At 48.1% G+C, this 24,041-nt stretch overlaps 1 protein-coding gene across 3 annotated transcripts in view; it reads right to left on the bottom strand.

The window, feature by feature from the left end:
- NEURL1 (neuralized E3 ubiquitin protein ligase 1) overlaps positions 1–23,674 on the bottom strand; it is a 79,963-nt gene extending 56,289 nt beyond the window's left edge. Inside the window, exons 1-2 of one of the 3 annotated variants that reach the window (XM_086680783.1) lie at positions 23,423–23,674; positions 23,111–23,241 (exon numbers count right to left, since the gene is read on the bottom strand). In XM_086680783.1, the coding sequence (XP_086536909.1) occupies positions 23,111–23,241; positions 23,423–23,577 (286 nt within the window). In that variant the 5' untranslated portion in view covers positions 23,578–23,674. Of the gene's footprint in view, positions 1–21,872; positions 21,973–23,110 lie in introns of those variants that run through there. The other 2 variants (XM_025918233.2, XM_086680782.1) reach the window with 2 other exon arrangements.
- Between the last annotated feature and the right edge of the window lie 367 nt (positions 23,675–24,041).

Here is a 24,041-nt window from a genome sequence, read left to right as displayed (position 1 = left end):
GATTCTGTGTCTCCCTCTCTCTCTGACCTTCCTCCGTTCATGCTCTGTCTCTCTCTGTCTCAAAAATAAATAAAACATTAAAAAAAAATTTAAAAAAAATCCTCAGACTGTCGCCTCAGCTCCCCTCCCCACCGCCCCCCAGCCAGATGCCAGGTTCACCCAGCACACAAGTACCTTCCTGCCGGGGGAGAAAATGGCAAGCAGTTGACACATTGTCCAGTCCATCTGACAGTAAATTTCTCACTGAGAAGTAATAAATTGACTTCTGATTTGATTCTTGAGTTTTTGCAGACTTAATTAGATGAGCCAGTAGCTCCCGGTCCTATCAACTCAGACAAGACACCTTGGAGATGGAATTTGGGGCCAGCTCAGCCAAGGACCACACAATAAGCAGAGGAGTGCTCCTGTATGAGCAGCAGCCTGCCCTGTCCCATTGCTCACTATCTTCAAACTTCTGGTTATGAACAAGAAGTGCCTACTATTTACTGATGTTTTACTACGGACCAGGACCTGAGCCACCCAAATTAATCCACACAATGACCCTGTGAAGTGGGAACTAGTATGCCTGCTTACCAATAAAGAAATCAAGGTTTGGAAGATGAAGGGGCTTGCTCAAGATCAAGACCCAAGTGCCAAGATTTGAGCCCAGACCTGACTCACTCTCAGGCAAGTGTTTCACAATGGATGGTCCACAGATCCCTCATATCGGTATCACCTGAGCTTCTTGTTTAAAAAAGCAGATCCCAGAAGCCCGCCCCCAGACTGACTAAGCCAGATTATCTGGAGGTAGGCCCCGGGAACCTGCATTTATACAATCTACAGGCAATCCATAGGGTCAGTAAGGTCTGAAAACCACTTTGCTATGCCATATTGAACCTCTAAACTCTACCCTCATGACCTCCATCAGCTTCTCTGGCCTGCTGCTGGTTCTCCCTTACTCCTCATCCAACTCCTTCACAGTTTTGTTCTGTCCACCCTGGGATCCTTCATTCGCCTTCAAGGCTTAAGTGGCACCTACTGCTGACAACAGGTTGCAGCCATGACCTCCCCCATGCACTTTGAGCTCACACATGGAGCTGCTGACCCACCAGTCTCCCCGAGAATGCCTCAGTGCTCCTCTGGCATCCCAAAACTCAATCCAGCAGCTTCCCTGCCCCATCCAATCCTCCTCTCCTGCCTAGGGTCCTGATGGACTCACCATCCTCCCAGCCACCTGAAAACCCAGGCACCATCTTGGATTCCTCCCTCTCCTTTAGCAGCCCCATCATTTGTTTATCAGTGCCACCAAGCACACCTGCTAAATGTGTCTCCAAATGTGTCCCTTCCTCTCTTTCACCAAACCTACAGTGCAGGCCTACGCATCCTTCCCCCAGCCAGCTACACTCCTATTGTAACTAGTCTCCCTGCTCCCACCTTGTCCCTTTTAAATCCATCCTCCACAGGGCAGCTGGACTGATCTACCTAAAAAGCACATTTAAAACCTTCAGTGGCTCCCACTGCCCAGAGATTCACTGGGCCCATGGGGACATTGTTCCTTACATCATCTCCATTCACTTCAATGCTCAATTTAATGTTTTGCTAGGGTGTGGTTTGCTCTTGGCAATGAGATGATCTTTTGTAAAACTGAGTGCCTTACCAACCGTCTAGACACGGACGTTTAAGGTACCTTTGTAAACAGCCTTAGATGCTAGTACGTTAGTGCTAAAAGAGCAGTGAATGGAATGTTCATAGTAAGCAATGCAGCGTCTCCTGCCCTGATTTCCCCAGCACCAGGGCCTTCTTGGATTGCTCAGGCCTGTGCTTTCTAACATCTTTCTTTCCTTTTTCAGTCCCAGGAATTCCTACACTGGTCAGTTACAGCTTCCTACGTCCCAGCTGTGTGATCTTTGTGAAAAGAGTAAGTGAATAAATGAGAAGTTCTTTTTAAAGGATGTTAAATGGGGAACTCCCTCTAGAAAGAATATCTAAACAAGTGCTTGCAGTTTTTCCACTAGGGGCCCGGGACAGAGCAAAGAAAGCAAAGCCACAGGGAACCCCAAGGCCGGTCTTCGTAAGCTGTGCAGCTCAAAGTCAGCGGCCACCAAGCCTGCAGGCTTCCTGCCCCACTCCCCACTCTACTTACTGGGCTTGGGGTATAGACGTTTTGGGTATATGAGTTCATATCATCCTTGCAAAGACCCTCACTGCTCCCTGTAGAGCCCCAGGTTTTGAAGCCTGTGTGCTTAATTGGCAGCCCAGCTAATAAAGCATCAGAGTCAAGATCGAAATCCAAGGTCTGCCCCTAAAACTCATGCTCTTGCAGAGTTCTCTTGCAGAGAACTCATGAAAGGTCCACACCCCTCTTTACAAGGAAGGGAAACCTGGGCCAGAGAGGACCTGCTAGGTGAGCTGGTTCACACAGCCCATCACAGGTATGAAAAACTCCCTGACCTTGGTTCATCCAAGGCACACCCTGGGGCATGCACAAAAAACGCTGAGCCTCTCGGACAAGCGGGGAAGAAGAAGGTCAAAGAAGGCATCTGAGAGTCACAGCAATAGCAGCAGAGTCAGGACCAGAACCAGTTCTCCTGGACCCTCAACCACCTCTCCCTTCCCTCTCATCACCCTCTGCCTTCTGGCCCTTCCTCCTCTCTCATGCCCCACCCCCCAGCTTACTGCCCCAGGCCTCTGTGTTTAGCTGCTAAGCCAGAAGCCTTGGAAGATCCCCAGACTGAAAGGCCACTTCCAGCCAGATTCATCAGCCCTCCCACCCACCCCTCGGCCCCACCCGCACAGCTCCCAGGCCAGAGGCGTCCTGGCACAGCACAGAGATCTGAGAGCCAGAGAGCCAGAACCCCTGCCTTCTAGACCTCCATCTGCTCCAACATGCCCTGGGACTCTGGGCAGGTCCCTTCTCCTCTCTGATCCTCAGTTTCTCCCCTGGAAAAGGGCAGTCCTGGACAACATGATCCCAAGCCCTCTCCATCCCTAAGGTATTAGGGGTGACTGACGTCCTAGGGCCAGCCTCTATGTCACAGACACCTTGGTGACCTTCAGAGAGGTCTTGCAGGCCACACCCTGAGGAGGGGGGCCCAGCAGGGCTTCCCTGAAGCCCCCACTGCCTCCCAGTGGAAAACAATGAATTTCATTCCAAATAAGGGAACTTACAGCAAAGTCCCCGCCATGCCCCAGTTCCGGCTGGTTTATGTTAGCTGTACAAGACTAAACAGACCTTCACATTCTCAGTATTAAGCACTAAAAATGAAAAAAACGACTATTTGTCTCTGGAGCACGGGGCGAGGGAGAGGTCAATGCTCCCTTGAGGCCCCTCGAGCAGACCTGGGGGGTACTGCTGGACTCAAGGAGGTGGGGGTGTTTGGGAAGGGCCACTGGGGAGGGAGAAGGTTTCAGCAGGCAGCAGTGTGGGATGGGGACAGGGTAACGGTGCCAAGGGGCGTGGGGCCTGCGGGGAGAGGGGGCAAGCAGTGCTTCGGTGAGAAGCAGAGGTGAGACTGTGAAGGGGAACCAGGCAATGACAACATGGAGACAGGGAGAAAGAAAAACGCAGGAAGGACGGACAACGCAAGAAGACCCTAGAAGACTCCTTACCCCAACCGACCTGCCTGTCATGACCAGGAGGCTGGGAGGGAGGGAAAAGGGGAGGAAAGGGACCCCACTACTTCCTGAACAATACAGCACCTTGTTCCCCCAGCTATCACCTGCCTCCTGCAGTGTGGGCACCACAAACCCAAGATAAGAATTTAATTATTTACAAAACAGAGAAGCCTGAAGCAGGACAGCCTTCCTGTTTTCCCACATAGCACCCCACCCCAGCCTGCCTCCCAGCCTGCCCAAGGGCCCCACCTGCCCCCCCCCCCCCATCACCTGGGCCTTCTCCTTTCACAAAGTGGTCCAACAACCCTGAGTGGCAGGCATCACCACTCCCATCCTGGAGGTGAATCAACTAGCACTCAGGGAGTGACATGACCTGCCCAGGGTCACTTGTCTGTGGACGGCAGAGCCAGGATCAGCGGCACCCACAGCTTGGGAACCCATCTGTAGCAAGACAGTCAGGGCCCCCACCCCCTCAGGCCACAATGTCATTGGCCAGCTTTGCCTTATTGCCATTCATGGGCAGCTCTGTCTTCTTTATCTGCTCCCTGCCCACCCCCGAGAGAAGGCCCATCTATTATCTATCCAAACTTCCCCATCATTCTTCAAAACAAATCGCTCCTCCTGGAAGCCTTTCCTGACTCCCCTCGGCCTCACTGACCACCCTCCTCTCCTCTGACCTTTCTCGGCCCCAGTAATCAGCACCACAAGTGTTTTAAGGATGGGGGCACGTCTGTCCCCAAAGGCTGGCACAAGGCCTGGCACCTGCAAGGCACCCAGAGAATATCTGTGCTATGGGGGAATGAATAAATGAGCCCACAGCTCCATATTACTCTTACCTTTTCCCGTCTTGGCCCCTGAGCCTGGTGTTCAAGAAAGGTCATTTCAACAAAGAAAAGAGAATGGATTGTTGCGGCCCGGAGGGCCCGGAAAGAAGTCTGACTTCCCCAGAATCAGCCCACTCTTGCATTCATTTCAAAATATTTGTTGAGGCCCAGCGGCAGCAACACAATGGTGAGCACACAGGGGGTGAGAGACACTGACAGGCAAACAGGTCCTGACACCTAGTGTGATCAGTGCTCACAGAGGAGCACAGGGCTGCAGTGAAAGAGAACAGCAGCCATCTAACCCAGCCGGGGTGGTCAGGGAAGGCTTCCTGGTGGAAGTGAGGTCGAAGCTGGGGCCTGAAGGTCGAGTCTAATGATGGGAACAATAACTAGTATCTATTATGCATTTATTACGAGTCAAGCATTATCTCCAATAAGGAATATGGAGAAGTTAAGCCTCTGGCTCCAGGTGGCACAGGCAGCAAAGACAAAATCTGACTCCAGAGACCATTCCTCAACCACAGGGCCTCTACTCTGCCTGCCTTTCCTCCTCCCTCCTCACACCCTAGATTCCCTCAGATGCCCTTGGGGAACTCTAGAGGCCTGCTGGACCACACCAGAGTCCAATGTCTGGGTTGGGTTTCCTTTGCCCAGTGGGATCCCCAGGCCTCTCAGCCTGCCATGTACCTTGGCCAGGACCACACAGAAGGGGCTGGGTGGCAGGGGGTAGTCCCTGCAGACCTAGACAGAGCACTCCCTACATTCATGGGACAGACCTGGTGGTGGAGAAAACTCCCCCATCTTCTGAGGTGCCATAGGGAAGGGGCTCTGTCCTAAAGGGGAAGTTCTTCTGGAACACTGGAGAAATTTCCCGAGCTGGAAACTCCCTACACAGCCTCACCTGACAGCACGGCATCACTCACTGCTGTCTCACATTTGGGTAGAACAGAGGAGGACCTCTGAGACAAGAAGGTCCACCTGCAACAGAGGTGTATGGGGTCTAGGAAGCCACGTGGCAGGGACCCCCCATTCAAGGCCCACAGGCCAGCTCTGCGACCCTGGACAAGCGGGTACAGGCATCAGTGAAGATACCCTGGTCCACCCAACTGGACCTCAAGCTGATCCTCCAGGAAGTAGGGCCAAGACCACCTGCCTCAGCAATCTCTACATGTGGAACAAGATCCCGGAGGGAAGAGGCAGGAGAGCTTTACAAAGCTGAAAGCCCCAGACAAACGTAATAGGCTTTTCTCTTCCCAGCAACTTCGGCTGTGTGAGAGGGGGAGCCACACTGAAGTAATAAGAGAAAGAAATGATAGGGGAGTTAGGGCAGTGGCCCTATATAGAAGCAGATGTTTCTGAGCACACAACACTCTCTGTGCATCTCAGCTGCTCCCCAGAGCATGAGGGAGAGACTCAGGCCCCTTCACATCATGGTTTATGGTATGTCTGTACCTAACAACGGGGCTACGTGAGAACCGGCCCAGTAGGAAGGAAGCTGTTGGCCCAACTCAGCTGAGCTCCCTCCCTCCGGAGCCACACACCAAGCCCCAGGGACCCAGATTTAACATATCCCACTCAGTGTGTGCTCCCTCTCCCCAGGGGCCCCTCAGCACAAGTTAAGATCCGATTGTCACTAATTGGACCAAGCTGACAGTGCCCAGGGCAGCTTGAGTGCTGTCATCATGGATCTGACTCACCAGGCAATGGCCATCAGTACCTATGGAGCCCACCATTAGTGTCATTTTGGGAGGATCAAGCAAGCTTGGATGGTACTTTGTGAGTCAACACTACTGCCTGGCCATGCTTCCAGTGGAGACCTAAACCTTGCAAGTGATTTATCCTCGGCAGGGGCTGGGACCTGGGCCTCCTGAACATCAGCTCAAGAGTCTATTGGCCCATTCCTCTGCTGCTGGTCCCAGAAAGTCTTCTCCAGAAGTGAAAAGGGGTTCTAGCTCTTCCTTTCCTCCCAGGGCACAAGACCTCCAGCCTGATAATCAAACCCCAAAGCCCAAGAAGGGAACCTTAACCCAATCATAGAATATGGAGCACCACAGTGGATTCTGGGCCCCAAGACTCAAAGCTCAACTGCAGGCATGAATCTGGGACCCTGCAGTGAAAACTCCCCTCCAGGACTGGAACTCTCACCCCAGCATGGACATGAGACCTCACAACAGGCACCTCAATACCAAGCCAGAATCTTGCCTACAAAAATGGCACCTTCAACCCCCCAAAATAGAGCCTGTGCTCTAGGAACTGAAACTTTGCACTAGACAGTAAACTTCCTCTTTCAGAACAAGCCCTAAATCTTGGGAAACTCTCTTCTCAACAACTGATCCAGACTCTTCTGGTATTTTGTTTCTTTTAACACACCCTCAACTCAGGGACTGGCTGAGGAAACCCTAACTCCCTAAAACAGTTTCCTTCACATTTTGCAGTGAAGGAACTGGAGGAATCTCATGCAATCAGAGCCCCAATTTGTAGGAGGGCTGCACCCTGCTGCAGAATCGTCCATGTGAGCGGCATTCTGGCCACTCATAGCCTCACCCCACCACTTCCTCCATCATCTTGGTTCCACACCAGGGTCGGGGTGTCTGGCTGGTTTCCTCAGACCTAGAGGATCTGCCAGCCTGCCCCACGAGATGGAAAACCCCCTCTGCACCTCTCAGGCCTGGATAGGCTCTCTCTGCTCTGAAGAAAGGAGATTTCCTTTCTCATTATTGGTCCGGTCAGATTTTCTATTTCTTCATGATTTAGTCTTGGTAGGTTGTATGTTTCTAGGAATTTGTCTGTTTCTTCTAGGTTATCCAACTTGTTGGCATATTATTGCTCATAGTAGTCTCTTATGATCCTTTGTACTTCTCTGGTATATATTTGAGTCTTCTCTCTTTTTTTCCTAGTCTAGCTAACAGTTCGTTAATTTTGTTCATCTTTTCAAAAAACCAACTTTTACTTTTGTTGATCTTTTCTATAATCATTCTAGTCTTTATTGCATTTATTTCTACTCTGATCTTCGTTATTTCCTTCCTCCTACTAACTTTGGGCTTAGTTTCTTCTTCTTTTTCTAGTTCCTTGGAGTGTAAAATTAGGCTGTTTATTTGATATCTGTCTTTTTTCTTAACGTAAGCATTGATCAGCATAAACTTCCCTCTTAGAACGGCTTTTGCTACATCCTGCAATTTTGGTATGTTGTGTTTCCATTTTTGTTTGTCTCAAGATTTTTTTTTTTTAAATTTCCCTTTGGATTTCTTCTTTGACCCATTGGTTGTGCAGGACTATGTTGTTCAATCTACACATTTTGTAAACTTTCCAGTTTTCCTCCTGTCATTGACTTCTAGTTTCATAACACTGTGGTTGGAAAAGATACTTGAAATGATTTAAATCTTCAATATGTTAAGACTCGTTTTGTGGCTAACATATGATCTACCCTGAAGAATGTTCTGTGTGTACTTGGGAAGAATGTGCATTTTGCTACTGTTTGATGGGATGTTCTGTATGTCTCTTAGGTCCATCTGGTCTAAAGTGTAGTTCAAGTCCAATATTTCCTTATTGATTTTCTGTATGGATGATCTATCTATTATTGAAAGGGAGAACTGAGGTCCCCTATTATTATGGGATTGCTGTCTATTTATCCTTTCAGATCTGTTAATATTTGCTTTATCTACTTATGTGCTCTGATGTTAGGTGCATATATATTTACCATAGTTATTTTCTCTTGATAAATCAATTCCTTTATCATTTTATAATCACCTTATCTCTTATTAGTCTTTATTTATTTATCTTGAGAGAGAAAGAGCACTGGTGTGCGTGCAAGTGGGGGAGGGGCAGAGAGAGAGGGAGAGAGAAAATCCCTAGCAGGTTCTGTGCTGTCAGTGCAGAGCCCGATATGGGGCTGGATCCCATGAACTGTGAGACCATGACCTGAGCCAAAATCAAGAGTTGGACACTTAACTGACTGAGCCACCCAGGCACCCCACTTATTACAATTGTTTATTTAAAGTCTATTTTGTGTGATACTATCCCTGCTCTCTTTCATTTCCATTTGCCTGGAATATCTTTTTCCATCTCTTAACTTTCTGCTTAAGCGTATCCTTGAAGCTACAATGAGTCTCTTATACTTGGGTAGTTCATTGAGTCTTGTTTTTCTAACTATTCAGCCACTCTTTGTCTTCTGATTGGAGAATTTAGACTATTTATATTTAAAGTAATTATTGATAGACAAGGACTTACTATTGCCATTTTGTTCATGGTTTTCTGGGTATTTCATAGATCCTTTACTCCTTTCTTCCTCTTTTACTGCCTTCCTTTCTGATTTGACAATTTTCTATAGTGGTATGTTTTCATCCCTTTCTCTTTATCTGTTGTGTATCTACTATTGGTTTTTGCTTTGTAGTTACCATGAGGTTTACATAAAACATCTTATCATAGTCTGTTTGAAGCTGATAGCTACTCAACTTTGTTCACATACAAAGGCTCCACACTTTTACTCCCCCCCCTTTATGTTTTTGACATCACAGTTTACATATTTTCATATTATATATCCACTAGCAGACTACTGTAATTATAGCTTTTTGAAATTCTTTTTGTCTTTTAACCTTTATATTAGAGTTGTAAGTGATTTATTTTTTTTTTTAATTTTTTTCAACGTTTATTTATTTTTGGGACAGAGAGAGACAGAGCATGAACGGGGGAGGGGCAGAGAGAGAGGGAGACACAGAATCGGAAACAGGCTCCAGGCTCTGAGCCATCAGCCCAGAGCCTGACACGGGGCTCGAACTCACGGACCGCGAGATCGTGACCTGGCTGAAGTCGGACGCTTAACCGACTGCGCCACCCAGGCGCCCCGAGTTGTAAGTGATTTATATACCATCATCAGAATATCCAAGTATCCTGAATCTGACCACATATTTACATTTACCAGGGAGTTTTATATTTTGATATGCTTTTACATTACTAGTTAGTGTCTTTTTTTTTTCAGCTTGAAGAACTCCTTTAGCATTTCTTGTAAGGCAGGTTTAGTGGTTGTGAACTACATCAGCTTTTTTTTTTCTGGGAATGTCTGTATCTCTCATTCGATTTTGAAAGATAGCTTTGCTGGGTAAAGCATTCTTAAATCTCCAAAGAAGTCCAAGACCAGATGGCTTCACTGGTGAATTCTACCAAACATTTACAAAAGAATTAATACCAATCCTTCTCAAGCTCTCTCCAAAAAAATGAGGAGGAAGGAACTGTTCCAAACCCATATTATGAGGCCAGCATTACCCTAATACCAAGGCCAGACAAAAATGCTACAAGAAAAGAAAGCATAGACCAATATCCTGATGAACATGGATGTAAAAATCTTTAACAAAATATTAGCAAACCAAACTCAACAGCACAGTAAAAAGGATCTTACACCATGATCAAGTGGGTTTATCCCTGGGATGTGAGAATAGTACAATATATGCAAATCAATAAACATGATATACCATATTAATAAAATAAATGATTTAAAAAATCATATGATCATCTCAATAGATGGATAAAAAGCATTTGACAACATCAGCATCTTTCCATGATAAACACTCAACAAATTAAGTATATATGGAATGTACCTCAACAAAATAAAGGCCACATACGACAGGTTCACAGCTAACATCATACTCAATGGTAAAAAGCTGAAAGCTTTTCCTCTAAGATCAGAAACAAGACAAGGGTGCCCACTCTTGCCACTTGTAGTCAAAAACAGTGCCAGAAGTCCCAGCCAGGGCACTTAAGCAAGAAAAAAGAAATAAAAGGGATCCAAATCAGAAAGGAAGAAGTAAAATTATCTCTATTTGCAGATGACAAGATCTTATACATTGAAAAATCTAAAGACTCCACCAAAAAACTGTCAGATTGATAAGTAAATTCAGTAATGTTGCAGGATACGGAATCAACATACAAAAGTCAGTTGTGTTTCTATACACTAACAATAAAGTACCCAAAAAGTAAGGAAACAGCCCTATTTACAAAATATCAACAAGGATAAAATACTTAGGGATAAATTTAACCAAGGAGATGAAAGATCTCCATACTGCAAACTATAAAACATTGATGAAAGAAATTGAAGAAGATACAAATAAGTGCAAAGATATCCCATATTCATTAACTGAAACAATTAATATTGTTAAAATGTCCATGCTACTCAAAGCAATCTACAGATTCAATGTAATCCCTATCATAATTCCAATGGCATTTTTCATAAAAATGGAAAACATAATCTCGGAATTTGTATAGAACCACAAAAGACCCTGAATAGCTAAATCGTGAGGGAGAAGAACAAAGCTGGAGGCATCACACTTCCTGATTCCAAACTATATTACAAAGCTATAGTAATCAAAACAGTATGGTATTGGCATAAAGACATATGCCAACAGAGCTCAACAGAATAAAATATTGCAGAAATAAACCTATGCACATATGGTCAACCAATTTTCAACAAAAATGCCAAGAATACACAATGGGGAAAAGATAGATGGTGTTGGGAAAACTGGCTATCCACAAACAAAAGAATTAAACTGGACCTTTATCTCACACCATATTAAAAAATCAACTCGAAATGGATTAAAGACTTAAATATAAGACCTGAAACTATAAAACCCCTGGAACAAAACAGGAAAAAAGCTTGACATTGGTATTGACAATTGACTGGTCTTGACTTGATTTTTTTGGATATGATCCCAAAAGCACAGGCAACAAAAGAAAAAATAAAAAAAGTGGAACTACATTAATCAAAAAAAGTTTCTGCACAGCAAGGGAAACAACAAAATAAAAAGGCAACCTAAAGAATGGGAGGAAATATTTGCAAACCATCTATCTTATAAGGGGTTAACATCCAAAATATATAAGGACTCTTACAACTCAATAGCAAGAAAATAATAATAGTAACTCAATTTAAAAATGAAGATTCGGGGCATCTGGGTGGCTCAGTTGGTTGAGCATCTGACTTCGGCTCAGGTCATGATCTCACAGCTCATGAGTTCGAGCCCCATGTCGGGCTCTGTGCTGACAGCTCAGAGCCTAGAGCCTGCTTCGGATTCTGTGTCTCCCTCTCTCTCTGTCCCTTCCCCACTCAAATTCTGTCTTTGTCGCTCTCAAAAATAAGTAAACATTAAAAATTTTTTTTCTTTTAATGAAGAGTCATTTTTCCAAAGACACACAAATGGCCAACAGGTACATGAAAGGTGTTCAACATCATTAGTCATCAAGGAAATACAAATCAAAACCACAATGAGAGATCACCTCACACTTATCAGGATGTTTCTTATCAAAACGATAACAAATATTGATGAGGATGTAAAGAAAAGGGAACTTTTGTACACTGTTGGTGAGAATGTACATTGGTACAGCAGTTTTGGAAAACAATATGGAGGTTCCTCAAACAATTAAAAATAGAACTGCCTATGATTCTCACTTCTGGGAACGTATCCAAAGGAAATGAAATCTCTATCTTGAAGGGATATCTGCACTACCTGCTATTTTATTTCTCAGCCCATATTCTTCCGCATTGTTTTACTGTATGGCCATCCATCCAGTCCCTCCTGCTTTCCCCTCCCTTGACAGTTTAATAATTTAATAAGTATTGAGCCCCAGGGTGAGGGTCTGGGGCTTTGATCTCAACTCTGGGAAAACCAGAGAAGCCTTGGCCTGTCCCAGCTGATTTATGGCCACCTTTCACGGTTTGTGTGTGTATGCTGGGAGCAAAGAGCCACCTGAGAAAGCCTGGCTAGATCAGGACTGAAGGGCCCCGGCCCGGGGCCAGCAGAAGCCAGATGCATATCACACCACAGGTGCCAGGGCCCTGCCTCTGCCCACCCAGGAGCCACCTGTGACAGGCAGAGGGCGTATTAATTATTGATGGTGTCCCAGGTGGTAGAGATGGAGTTAAGAGCCCAGGGCCAGCCATGCCCCCTCACCTGTTTCTTCTCCTGGCTCTAAGACCTCAGGGATTGGGTGGGACACAGCACTCAAGGGAACACCCACCCCTGAATTCCCAAGAGGCCAGCCTCCCTGTGTATTCAAGCTCTTCCAAGCCAGGCCCCCACACCCCCAGAAGTCAGAAACCCCAGAGAGATGTCCACACAAGCAGCTCCTCTGTATCTCCCTCTCCACCTCTAAATCTTCAAGCTGACGTCAATCTATTTGCCTCACTGCTCACTGCCCCACTCTGGCAGAAGCCACACCTGTCTCCTCCCCTGGAGGTCTGCAGCAGTCTCCTGCCCTGCCCCTCGCTTGCCCCTTGCCTAGAATTTTCTAAGATGTCTAAGTGACTCTGTCACTCTTCCATTTAAAGCCCTTCAACAATCTCCCTACGGACAGCACATAGCATAGCTGGGTCAAGCATCCATCCCCCTCAGCTGTCCCTCTGGAGTTTAATTCTGTCAACTCTGGAGACCATCAGCACCCTGCAAGGTCAGAGCCTTGAGACCACAGTACCACCTGGTCCAATCCTGCTGTAGGACCTTGGGCAAGTCACTTCCCCTCTCTGGGACTGAGAACCCCAGACCCGGGCTGACAAAGAAGGTAGGACAAAACAATCTCTACAGTATATTTGGGTTCTGATGTTCAAAGTCAGGGGGCACTGGTCCTTCCACCAGCCCCACATACACACCTGACCACCTGCCAGTCCTCTCTCCTCAGGGAAAATGTGTTCAAAGGAGCATTTGCTGGGAAGAGCAGGGAAAGAAAAGGAACAGAAAGCAGACATGGAGGAGAAAAGGGCTCCTCCTGTCAATACGGACTGATGTCTGAATTAAATAAAGGTGAACCATGGGCACCTCAAGGACAGACACGATGCCAGTATTCACCTCTCAGTCTCCATATCCAGCACCATGTCCATTGCCAAGAGGGCACCAACACATGAAATCGAGGAGCTGGAGCACCCCTGAAGTTTTACTTACTCTGATCAAGGCAAAGCGCTTCCTCCCCTGTTCTCAGACACACATGGATGGATACCTCCACTGGGACGCACACACTCTCTAGACTGGCCCGTCCTCTGGAGAAGATCAGCCTTTCCGCAGATGTGGGGGAGAGGCCAGGGCAAGCCATGGGTGGTGGGGGCGGGGGGGGGGAGATGAAGGTGAAAGCCAGGAGCATGTGGAAGGGCCACCACCCTTATCACAAGACAGTACCTCCTCCTGGCAATGTTCTCCCTTTTTGTTGTCCCCTCCCCGGCCTTTGGAGCAGCAGGAATGGTGTTCTGGGGCAACAGAGGCAAAGAAGGCCACACAAATAAGCCAGCAGTCATACTTTCCTCTCCCTCTTCCTTCATCCCAGGAAAAACCCTCCTCCTCCTGCCCCAGCCCTGCACAGACCGCCTTTGTGACCACGGAAGAGAGGCAAGGCAGTGATCTCTTAATGATTTTCTGCTGAGAAAGTTCCTTGGCCCAGAGGGTTGGGATGACATCGGCCTGGGATCATCCCCTCTTCCATACTTAGCAGGAACCAACTCTAAACTCTGTCCTCAAGCACAGGCCTAGGCCTCTGTCCTAGGCCCCCTGCCAGGAACACCCTTCACTGCTGCTCTCCACACCCAGCTCAATGCTCTCAATCAGGGGCAGTAATAGGCTTTGGGGTGCTTTTAAAAATACGGGAGATCTTAACTTTAGAGAGCAGATGGTTACCAGAGGGGAGGCGGGTGGAGGAGTGGGTAGAATAGGTGAAGGGGATTAAGAGTACGCTTATCTTGATGAGCGCTGAGTAATTATAGAATTGTTGAATCACTATATTGTACACCTGAAACTAATATAACACTGCATGCATATTAACTACACTGTAATTAAAAGAAAAGAAAAACATGGGAGAGTTTTTTTTTTTTTCCCTTAGGTCACAATGACCTTGAAGGTGGCCAGTAGCATTGAACAGGCAGGGGTCAGGGATGTTAAATGAGTAGTTCCACACCCAACATTCCAGTAGTACCCTTCTAGGAACATAAAGCCAAGCCCTACTCATCTTCTGGCCACTTCCCTAGAGAAACCTTCCCAGACCTGCAGGACAAGGTCAAGTTCCCTGAGAATAGCTCCCCAGTCTTCTCTCTTTTACAGCCCTTATCCAAAAGTATCGGATCTAACTGACCAGGTAACTAAAGAAATAGTTGACAGAGTAGTTAAAGTAATGCTCTGGCCTCAAGGAAGGGGAGCATAACTCCCACTCCTTAAGTGAGGGCTGCGCATGGAGAGTAGCTTCCAAAGAGTGCAATATGGAAAGGGGAGGAAAGTATAACTTTAACTTTACAATGAAGAAACCAGACAAGCACTATCTCAGCTGAGTGATCAAGGTCAACATCACCAGTGATAGGTCATGTGGCTTGCACGCACCCTTGATATGTGATGGAAACGGCACCTCACCTCTACGGTCTATCTCTCCAAAACCTATACAGCAATCTAATCGCGAGAACATCAGACAAATCCCAAGAGTGGGACAGTCTACAAGAAACTTAACCAGTAATCCTCAAAACTGTCAAGGTCATCAAAAACAAGAAAAGCATGGGAAACCGTCAAAACTGAGAGGAGCTGAAGAAAACATGACCACTAAATATATAACATGGTACCTAAAAATACAATGTGACATCCTGGACGGGATCCCGGTACAGAAATAGAACACTGGGAAAACTTAAGGAAATCTGAATAAAGTAAAGGCATTAGTTAATAACAATGTATCAATATTGGCTCATTACTGGTCATGAATTTTCCATACTAAGGTTAAGATGTTAACTGCGGGGTACACCAGCCAGGGGGTATCTGGAAACTCCATCACTTTGCAATAATTCTGTAGATCTAAAGCTGTTCTAAATAAAACGGTTACAGGCAAACCTCATTTTATGGTGCTTCACTTCACCGTACTTTGCAGACAATGAATTGTGTTTTTGTTTTTGGGTTTTTTGGGGGGTTTTTTTGTTGTTGTTTTTTTTTAACAAATTGGAGATCTGTGGTAATCCTGCATCGGGCAAGGAGGGATCTCGCATCTCTCACTTTAAATGAAAAACTAGAAGTGATTACGCTGAGTGAGGAAGGAGGGAGATCGGGGAAAGGTAGGCCTCTTGCTCCAAACAGTTAGCCAAGCTGTGAATGCAAAAGAAAAGGTCTTGAAGGACGTTAAAAGTGCTACTCCAGTGAACACATGAATGATAGGAAAGCAAAACAGCCTTATTGCTGAGATGGAGAAAGTTTTGGTGGTCTGAATAGAAAATCAAAACACCCCAGCGCTGTCTGGGTGGCTCAGTCAGTTAAGCGTCCGGCTTCCGCCCAGGTCGCGATCTCGCAGTTCGTGGGTTCGAGCCCCGTGTCGGGCTCTGTGCTGACAGCTCAGAGCCTGGAGCCTGCTTCGGATTCTGTGCCTCCCTCTCTCTCTGCCCTTCCCCTGCTCACATTCTGTCTCTCTCTCTCAAGAATAAACATTTTTTAAAAAGACAGAAAATCAAAACAGCCACATTTTCTTAAGCCAAAGGCTCATCCCGAGCAAGGCCTGAACTCTCTGCAAGTCTGTGAAGGCTGAGAGAGGTGAGGAAGCTGCAGGAGAATGATTAAAGCCAGCAGAGGTTGGTTCATGAGGTTTAGAGAAAAGAAGCCGTCCCCACAATATAAAAATGCAAGGTGGGGCGCCTGGGTGGCGCAGTCGGTTAAGCGTCCGACTTCAGCCAGGTCACGATCTCGCGGTCTGTGAGTTCGAGCCCCGCGTCGGGCTCTGGGCTGATGGCTCAGAGCCTGGAGCCTGTTTCCGATTCTGTGTCTCCCTCTCTCTTTGCCTCTCGCCCGTTCATGCTCTGTCTCTCTCTGTCCCAAAAATAAATAAACGTTGAAAAAAATAAAAATTAAAAAAAAAAAATGCAAGGTAAAGACGCAAGTGCTGATGTAGAAGCTGCAGCAAATTATCCAGAAGATCTAGCTAAGATAATTCATGAAGGTGGCTACACTTAACAGATTTTCAGTGTAGATGAAACAGGCTTCTATTGGAAGATACCATCTAGGGCTTCCATAGCTAGACAGGAGAAGTCAGTGCCTGCTTTCAAAGCTTCGAAGGACAGGCTCACTCTGTTAGGGACTAATGCAACTGGGGACTTTAAGTGGAAGACATTGTCCACCTGCCATTCTGAAAGTCTTAGGACCCTTAAGAATTATGCTGAATCTATTCTGCCAGTGCACTATAAATGGAACAACAAAGCCTAGATGACAGCACATCTGTTTACCACATGGTTTACTGAATACTTTAAGTCCACTGTTGAGAACTACTCCTCAGAAAAAAATATTCCTTTCAAAATATTACTGCTCATTGACAATGCACCTGGTCACTGAAGAGCTCTGATGGAGATGTACAAGGAGATTAATGTTGTTTTCATGCCTGCTAACACAACACCCGTTCTGCAGCCCATGGATCTAAGGAGTCCTTTCAACTTTCAAGTCTTATCATTTAAGAAATACATTCCATAAGGGTACAGCTGCCACAGATCGTGATTCCTCTGGCAAAGTCCACTGAAAACCGTCTGGAAAGGATTCACCATGCTAGATGCCATTAAGAACATTCGTCAATCATGGAAAGAGGTCAAAATGTCAACATTAACAGGAGTCTGGAACAAGTAGATTCCAACCCTCGTGAATGGCTGTGAGGGCTTCAAGACTTCAGTGGAGGACATCTCTGCAGATGCGGTGGAAACAGCAAGAAAAGTAGACTGCAAGTGGACCGTCAACATGGGACTGAGTTGCCGCAATCTTGTGATAAAACCTTAACAGATGAGGGGCTGCTTCTTATGGATGAGCAAAGTGGTTTCTTGAGATGCTGTGAAGATTGTAGAGACGACAACAAAGGATTTGGAGTATTACATTAACTTAGTTGACACAGCAGCAGCAGGGTTCGAGAGGACTGACTCCAAGTTTGAAAAAATTTCTCCTGTGGGTAAAATGCTATCAAATAGCATCACGGGCTGCAGAGAATTCTTCAGCGAAAGGAAGAGTCAATTGATACAGCAAACTTCATCACTGTCTTATTTGAAGAAACTGCCACAGCCACCCCAGCCTTCAGCACCCGCCGACCTGATCAGTCCATAGTCATCAACATCCAGGCAAGAACATCCACCAGCAAGAACAACACAACTCACTGAAATTTCAGATAATGGTTGGCACTTTTTAGCAATAAAGCGTTTTTAGTTAAGGAATAGACTGTTTTTTTAGACGTCATGCTACTGCACATTTAATAGACTACAGTGTAGTATAAACATAACTTTTATATGCACTAGGAAACAAAAAAACTCATTTGACTCGCTTTATTGCAATATTCACTTTATTGCAGAGATCTGGAACAGAACCCGTAATATTTCCTAAGTATGCCCGTATTAGATAGAGAGAGAAAGCGACAGCACTAGCTCCAAAATCAGAAAGACTCTGGCCAGAATCCAGGCTCCACCTCGTATCAGCCATTTGACCTTGGGCAAGTTACTTAACCTCTTTAAGTTTCAGTTTATCCATCCATAAATGGGGTTAATAATCATACTTACTTCACAAGGTTGTTTTAAAAATTAAATGAGATAATAGGTGTAAAGACTTTAGCATGGGCTCCAGCACATAGCATGTTAGTGGTTATTATCATCTTCCAATTCATTTTTGTTCATGTGTTATTTTTCTTCCCATCTGCCTCCCCACTGGAGGGAAAGCTTCATGGCAACGAGCCCTCATCTATTTTGTACACATCTATTTTGTATCCTCATGCCTAGGAGAGTGTCTGGCCTGTCGTCAATGCTTAGTATGCATTTGCTAAACAACAGAATGAGCCCCTCCCATCAGAGCATCCCTGGAACCCCAACTCTCACCCTAGAACTTCAGTTCCAGAGCCAGACCTAACTAGCCCCCTGCCCCCCGCCCCAGGGCAGCCAGAGCAGAGAGAAAGCCAAGGCCTCCCACCTGCCTGCCAGTGATTCCATCTATTTCCTTCTCCTCCTCTCCTAGACCTTCTTTTCTCTCTACCCGGCCCCCCCACAGGCATCAGCACCTGCTCATTTCCCAAAGCAGCAGGATCCGGGTAATGACCTCTGATAAGCATCTTTTAATAAACCCTGTAGCTGGCTCTGTCATCCAGAAGCTATATTCTCTCCCCTTCTCACCCTCACCCCCATCTCCTCCCACTTCCTGGGCTGGCCCATAGTGCCTTTGGTGTCTCCAGGCAGGCCCCCAGATCTCCTGGGCTTCTGGACTCTGGCTCGCTGGGGAATGGCCAACAGGCAGCCCAGCCTATTCCATAAGCTTGACCCTCCCCAGAGGCCTCTGATCTCAGCAGCCTGGCCCAGCTCTGCCTGTGCCACCCTGCCTGACCGCTGGCCCGTCCACTTCCCTCCATCCCCATAGGCAGGTTTCTCAGGCGTTACCAAGGAGACCACTTGCATCCAGCCCAGGGTTGCCAAAGCAACCAGTTCAGTGGGAAGCAGCCCCTAAGCCTCTAGCCCTTGGGAGAGTCACAGACCAAAAGGAAATAGGCCTGGGCAGCTGGCACACCAGGATAGAGGCATCCCTGGCATTCCCCTGGGCAGTGCCCAGCTCCTGCCCTCCTTCCTCCCCCTTCCTCCTCCCTCTTGCTCTTGCCTATCCAGCCTCCATCTTGGCCTCTGTGATAGAGAACCAAAACCTGACCCTCAATGTGCACATCTTGGAAGTGAGCACATGCCATCCCAGAGGGTCAGGGAAAAGAAGGCCCCAATATACAAAACTTCCTCCAAGACCGATTTTCTCCCTCGTGAGCTCTGGTGTTCTGGGTAGAAATCCCAGCCCCACCACTTCCGAGGTCGATGTTTCTGGGCAGCATTCTTAGGCAAGGATTCAGGGGAGGAGGTAATGGGGAGTGACTGCTTACTGGGTACAGGCTTTGCTTTTGAGGTGATGAAAATGTTCTGGAACTAGACAGAGGTGGTGGTTGCACAACATCGTGAATGTACTAAATGTCACTGGATTGCACGGTCCAAAACTGTTAAAATGGTGAATTTTATGTAAATCCTACCACAATTTAAAAGAAGATGGTAAGTGGCCCATCCAATCTTCATCTATGGGTGACCACTGGGCTGGGTAGCCCTCCCCGAAGGTTTTCCAAGTTACCATCCCATCAGCACTTAGCACTAAGCAGGCAGGCACTCAGAAGGAGCTGGCAAAGGAGGAAGATCTTTATTCTCTGTATTTGTCTCCAGGAAGCTGGAGTCCCCTGCCCCAGTGACCCTGTGCCTGTAACTGAGAATATACACACACACTTACTGACTCCCACCTCCAAGCCTTTGCTGTATGTCCCTTCCCCAACCCTCCTCCCCACACCCTAGCACTCCTGCTTCATTCCTTATCATCTATCCAATTTCTGCAGTTCCCTCCCTGTCTGGCTCACATTCCTCCCTGGTTCCCCATTTCTGACCTATGCCCACACACATCTGGGATTTCCGTGGTCCAGCCAAGCACTTGGCCCCATTCCCTCCCTCAGCCTTGACTCTTCAAGTAGATCTTCAGCTTGTGAACGTACCGGGATGTCAGGAGCCCTCACCTCTCGGTCAGGCATCCTCGTAACTGTCTCTTGGCCCCAAGCCCAGAGCTATGCCTTGGATCTCTCCCCTGGACACTCCTAGACCAACACTGTTCAGACCCCAGTGGGAATCACTGGCAGTAAGGTGAAGTTAGCGTGTCTCCAGGGAGAACACCAAAGTCTACCACCTGACAGGTGAAGGACGAGCCTCATTTCATGTCAGCCTGACAGCCAGACTAATCTTAGATCTCCAATGTGTCCCAGGGTCCCTATTATGTCAGACCCCTTCCAGCTGTTTTAATTAAAATGGGGAGAAATCAATAGAGATTTCAATTACAGAAGGAGAGAGAGAAAAAAACAAAACAAAGGAGAGTTCCCCACCCCCAGCAAATTTCTGTATGGACACCGATAATCTAATTCACCGATAATGAATTAGAGCCAAACACAGGGTGGGTACCGAAGCAATCTGAGCACAAGTCCAGGTGGACAGGCTTAAAGTCAGAGCCAGTACTGAGGTCAACACCAATACAGTTGGAATGGAATTCTGGATGACCACTGATGTATCAGAGAAGACTACTAGGCCAATGCTGTTTTAGCTTGAAGAGAATTTTGAGTAGACACAAAAACAGAGTAAAGATGGCTTTATTAGGGTAGGAGAAGTCAGGATCAGTGGACCCTGGACAAAGGACACCCATAGGTGGCCATCATGGGCACACCCTAATCTTTCATCTCAGGCTTGGAAGGAGCAGAATCAAAACTCTCATGGCCACCTCCAGTAGGTGTGTGGGTAGGGACAGGGGAGTGGAATCTGGTAAATCAAGCCTGAAAGGGGATGGGCAGAGAGAGGGAGACAGCTAGAGAGAGAACTTCACCACCATTTAGTCCCATGGAAGAAGAACTGATCCCTACAAACCAGGGAGGCAGCATAAGTGGAGTTTCCACTTAAGTGGAGGCCACATAAGTGGGGAGTCATGCAGAGGAGAAGGTTAGAGTGGGGGCAGGGAGGTGGGAGGATCCTAGACCCTCTCCTGCCCATTCCCTCCCTTGCCAAAGACTCCAGTCACAGAGACCTCACCTCCCCACAATTCCAAACTTTAGGTAAAAAGAGGTATAATTACTGAAGCCTTCTCTGAACTTCCCTAGGGTCAAGGATGGAGCAAGCCAGCCTTTTTGGGGCAGTTTGTGAGCCATTAAACCCCAAGTCAACTCACTAGCTCAGCTACTCTGCCCTTGAAGGGTTCAGCCTGACTTTGCCATGTTCTCTTGACTGATGCACTGAGTAACTAGGCAAACACTCTCCCTTCCCTCCATCCTTCTCACTTGTGAGGGAGGACACTGAATGAGAAGATGTCCACAGTTTCCTCCATCATTAAGAATCTGTTTTCAATGTTCATAAGTAGTTGTTATACATGTTAATACTTACAGCTTATCCCTGATGATAAAAAAAATAATATTGCTTATTGCAGAAATTTTTTAAATGAGCAAAATATAAAAAGAAAGAAAAAAGAAAAAATCTTACATGATCCCATTACCCAGAGAAAAACCAATGTTACCCTTTTGGAAACTTTCTTTCCAGGATTGTTTGATATTTTTGTATTCCCAAAATTGGGATCTCACAGTCTACATATTTTTTTGTCCTGCCTTTTTCAACTGTCATTATAGTGCTGCACTGAGCATTTTCCCAAATCATCAAATATTCTTCAAAAATACAATTTTAAAGATTGCATAATACTCCACCAAGAGGACATACCATGATTACGCGGCATTTAGATTATTTTCCTAGTATAAACACAACTGCTGTGAACATCCTAACCTAATGTATAAGTATTTGCCTGGATCTCCATTTTGCTAGGATCAGCTCCTCTAAGAGTAATCACAAGGCCAATGAATATGCTATTTTAAAAGGTCTTGACATGTACCACCATATTAATTTCCAGAAAGACACAACAAACCTACTGATTTTCCCAAACTGAGAGCGGAAGTTCTGAAATGGTCGGAGCTAGAACACAGGATGGTGGTCCCATCCCTCCTCCTCTCCCCTAGTCTGGAAGGTTAACTGTCCAGCAAAAGAGAGGACAGAATCTAGTCAGGAGATACAGATGTGCAGCCTAGCTCTGCTGCTTGCTGGCTTCGGAAACCAAAAACAAGCATTGGTTCTCCTCAACTGTGAAATGGGTATGATTAGCTTTGCTGACTACCCAGAGCAGTTTCCTCCCTCACATGAAAAGGTGTTTGCAAAAGTTCTTTTCAACTCTAATGTTTTGTCAAGGGGTATTACCATATCCTTCTCATCACCCAAGGGGCTGAGGAAGTGGGTTGTTCTTTGGAGAAGACTAAGGGCTTCCCTTCCCGGCTCTTAGCCATCAGAATGCCCAGGACAAGTGCTGGCTGGTTCTGAAGGTGATAGAAAAGCAGCTTCCGGAAGGGAATCAGTGGGGTCTGAGGGCTTGGGAGGACACAGCTGTGTCTTGCAAGGGTCAGAGAAAGCAGTGGAAGCTGCAGGGCCGAGGACTGGGCCAGGGCTTCCTTGGCGGTGCTGGGTAGGTCTGGGGATTGAGATCGCAAAGACCTTCCTGGTAAATGTTCCTCCGTTTCAAGGCTCCCAAGCATCTCCTGTCTAGGGTTCCGAATGGACATCTGGCCTTTGGAGGAACCAGAAACCAAGCTGAGTCAGTGGATGCAAAAAGTCAACAGAGCTCTGGCCCCTTCTTCCAGGCTGCTATAAGTCAGTCCTGGATCTTTAAGATCCTGCAATGGAAGATGCAACTAGTGCTTCCAGCGTGACCTCTCCAGCCCTGGGCAGATGAAGAAGGAGACTGTGATGCTTCCCTTGAGAAGCACAGCTGGCCGGTCTGAGCCTCCTGCCACACTCCCCTACCCACTGGGCAAATGCCCTTCCTCACTCCAGCACGCTAGCATCGTGGCCTGAGTTAACTTCAGTGACGTTCCCAGTGCTGGTGGGGGAAACTGCGCAGACCCCACAGAACGCCATCCTTCCGGGTTTTCAACATCACCACCCCCAGCCCCCCCACTCCCAGCCCCCCACCAGGGCCAGATGCGCACCTCGCGTCTCCAAACACACACAACAGGTGGCACCTGCCCTTCCACCCCAATCACACCTCTCCACCTCTCCCTGCCCTTCCACCTGCGCCCCAGTCTCCGGGCTGCGCCGGGCCCGGCGGAGCCTCCCTTACCTTTAAGGGTCTGGGGGTGGCCCCGCGGCGCCCGGCTCGGGTTTCCTCGGGGCAGAGAGGGGATACTGGAGAAGTTGTTACCCATGGCATCCGGACCCAGGGGGTTCAGCACTCGCGGGGGGCAGGCGAGGTTGGGCAGGAGCGGAGGCACGGTGTGCGAGTGTGTGCGCGCGCGGGCGCGCGCCGCCGGGGGAGGGCCCTGCTGGGGCTGCGGCCGGGGGCGGGCGGGCCGCCGCTCTCCTCCCTCTGTCGGGGCCGCGGCGTCCTCGGCTGGTCTTGCCCGCCGCGGGGGTCCTCGCGCCAGCCGGCTACCTGCCCGCCATTCCCCGCTGCGGGGACGGGGACCGCGGGCGGGCCCCTGGGCCGGGGCCGGCGGCGCCCGGGGCTCCCCTCTTCCTCCGGCTGGCGCTCGGGTTCCGGCTGGTGGTGGGCGGCGCGGAGGCTCCGGCGCGCTCCCCCGGGGCCATAGAGTCAGGGCTCCCGGCGAGGGAGGTCGGCGGCTCGGTGGCAGGCTCGGTCCCCGCCCGCGGGGACGGCCGCTGCGGCGACGTGCGTGGCGCCCTCCCGCCCGCGGGTCCGCATGGAGCGGGGCTCTGTGGAGCGCGGGGCGTGCTGGGCGCTCCCGCCCCCGCCGGCTCCCTCCCGCGACCGCCGCCCCCGCCCCTCGCCCGCAGCCGTCGCCAGGATTCCCTGGCTCCGGTTGTTATGGTGACAGCTGCGCCGGTGAATGAGCGTCTTAGTGACACGCGCGCGCCCGCGCAGCCAGATGTGGCCCCGGGGCGCGCCGCGTTCCCGCTGCCACAAGTTGTCCGCCGCGCCGGGGCCGGCCCGGGTCAGGGTGAGCTAGCAGGCGGATGGGCGGGGGTGGGGCGCCGGGAGAAGGACTCATTCCCCGCACGGGCAGTAGAACCAGGTCTTGAAAACAGAAACA

This window comes from Puma concolor, chromosome D2, assembly GCF_028749965.1.
Source record: "Puma concolor isolate L17-30 chromosome D2, mPumCon1.1.hap2, whole genome shotgun sequence".
NCBI classification, from domain to species: Eukaryota; Metazoa; Chordata; class Mammalia; order Carnivora; family Felidae; genus Puma; species Puma concolor.
The sequence above is the reverse complement of the archived record's forward strand: the minus strand, read 5'-3'. Positions and strand labels throughout refer to the sequence as shown.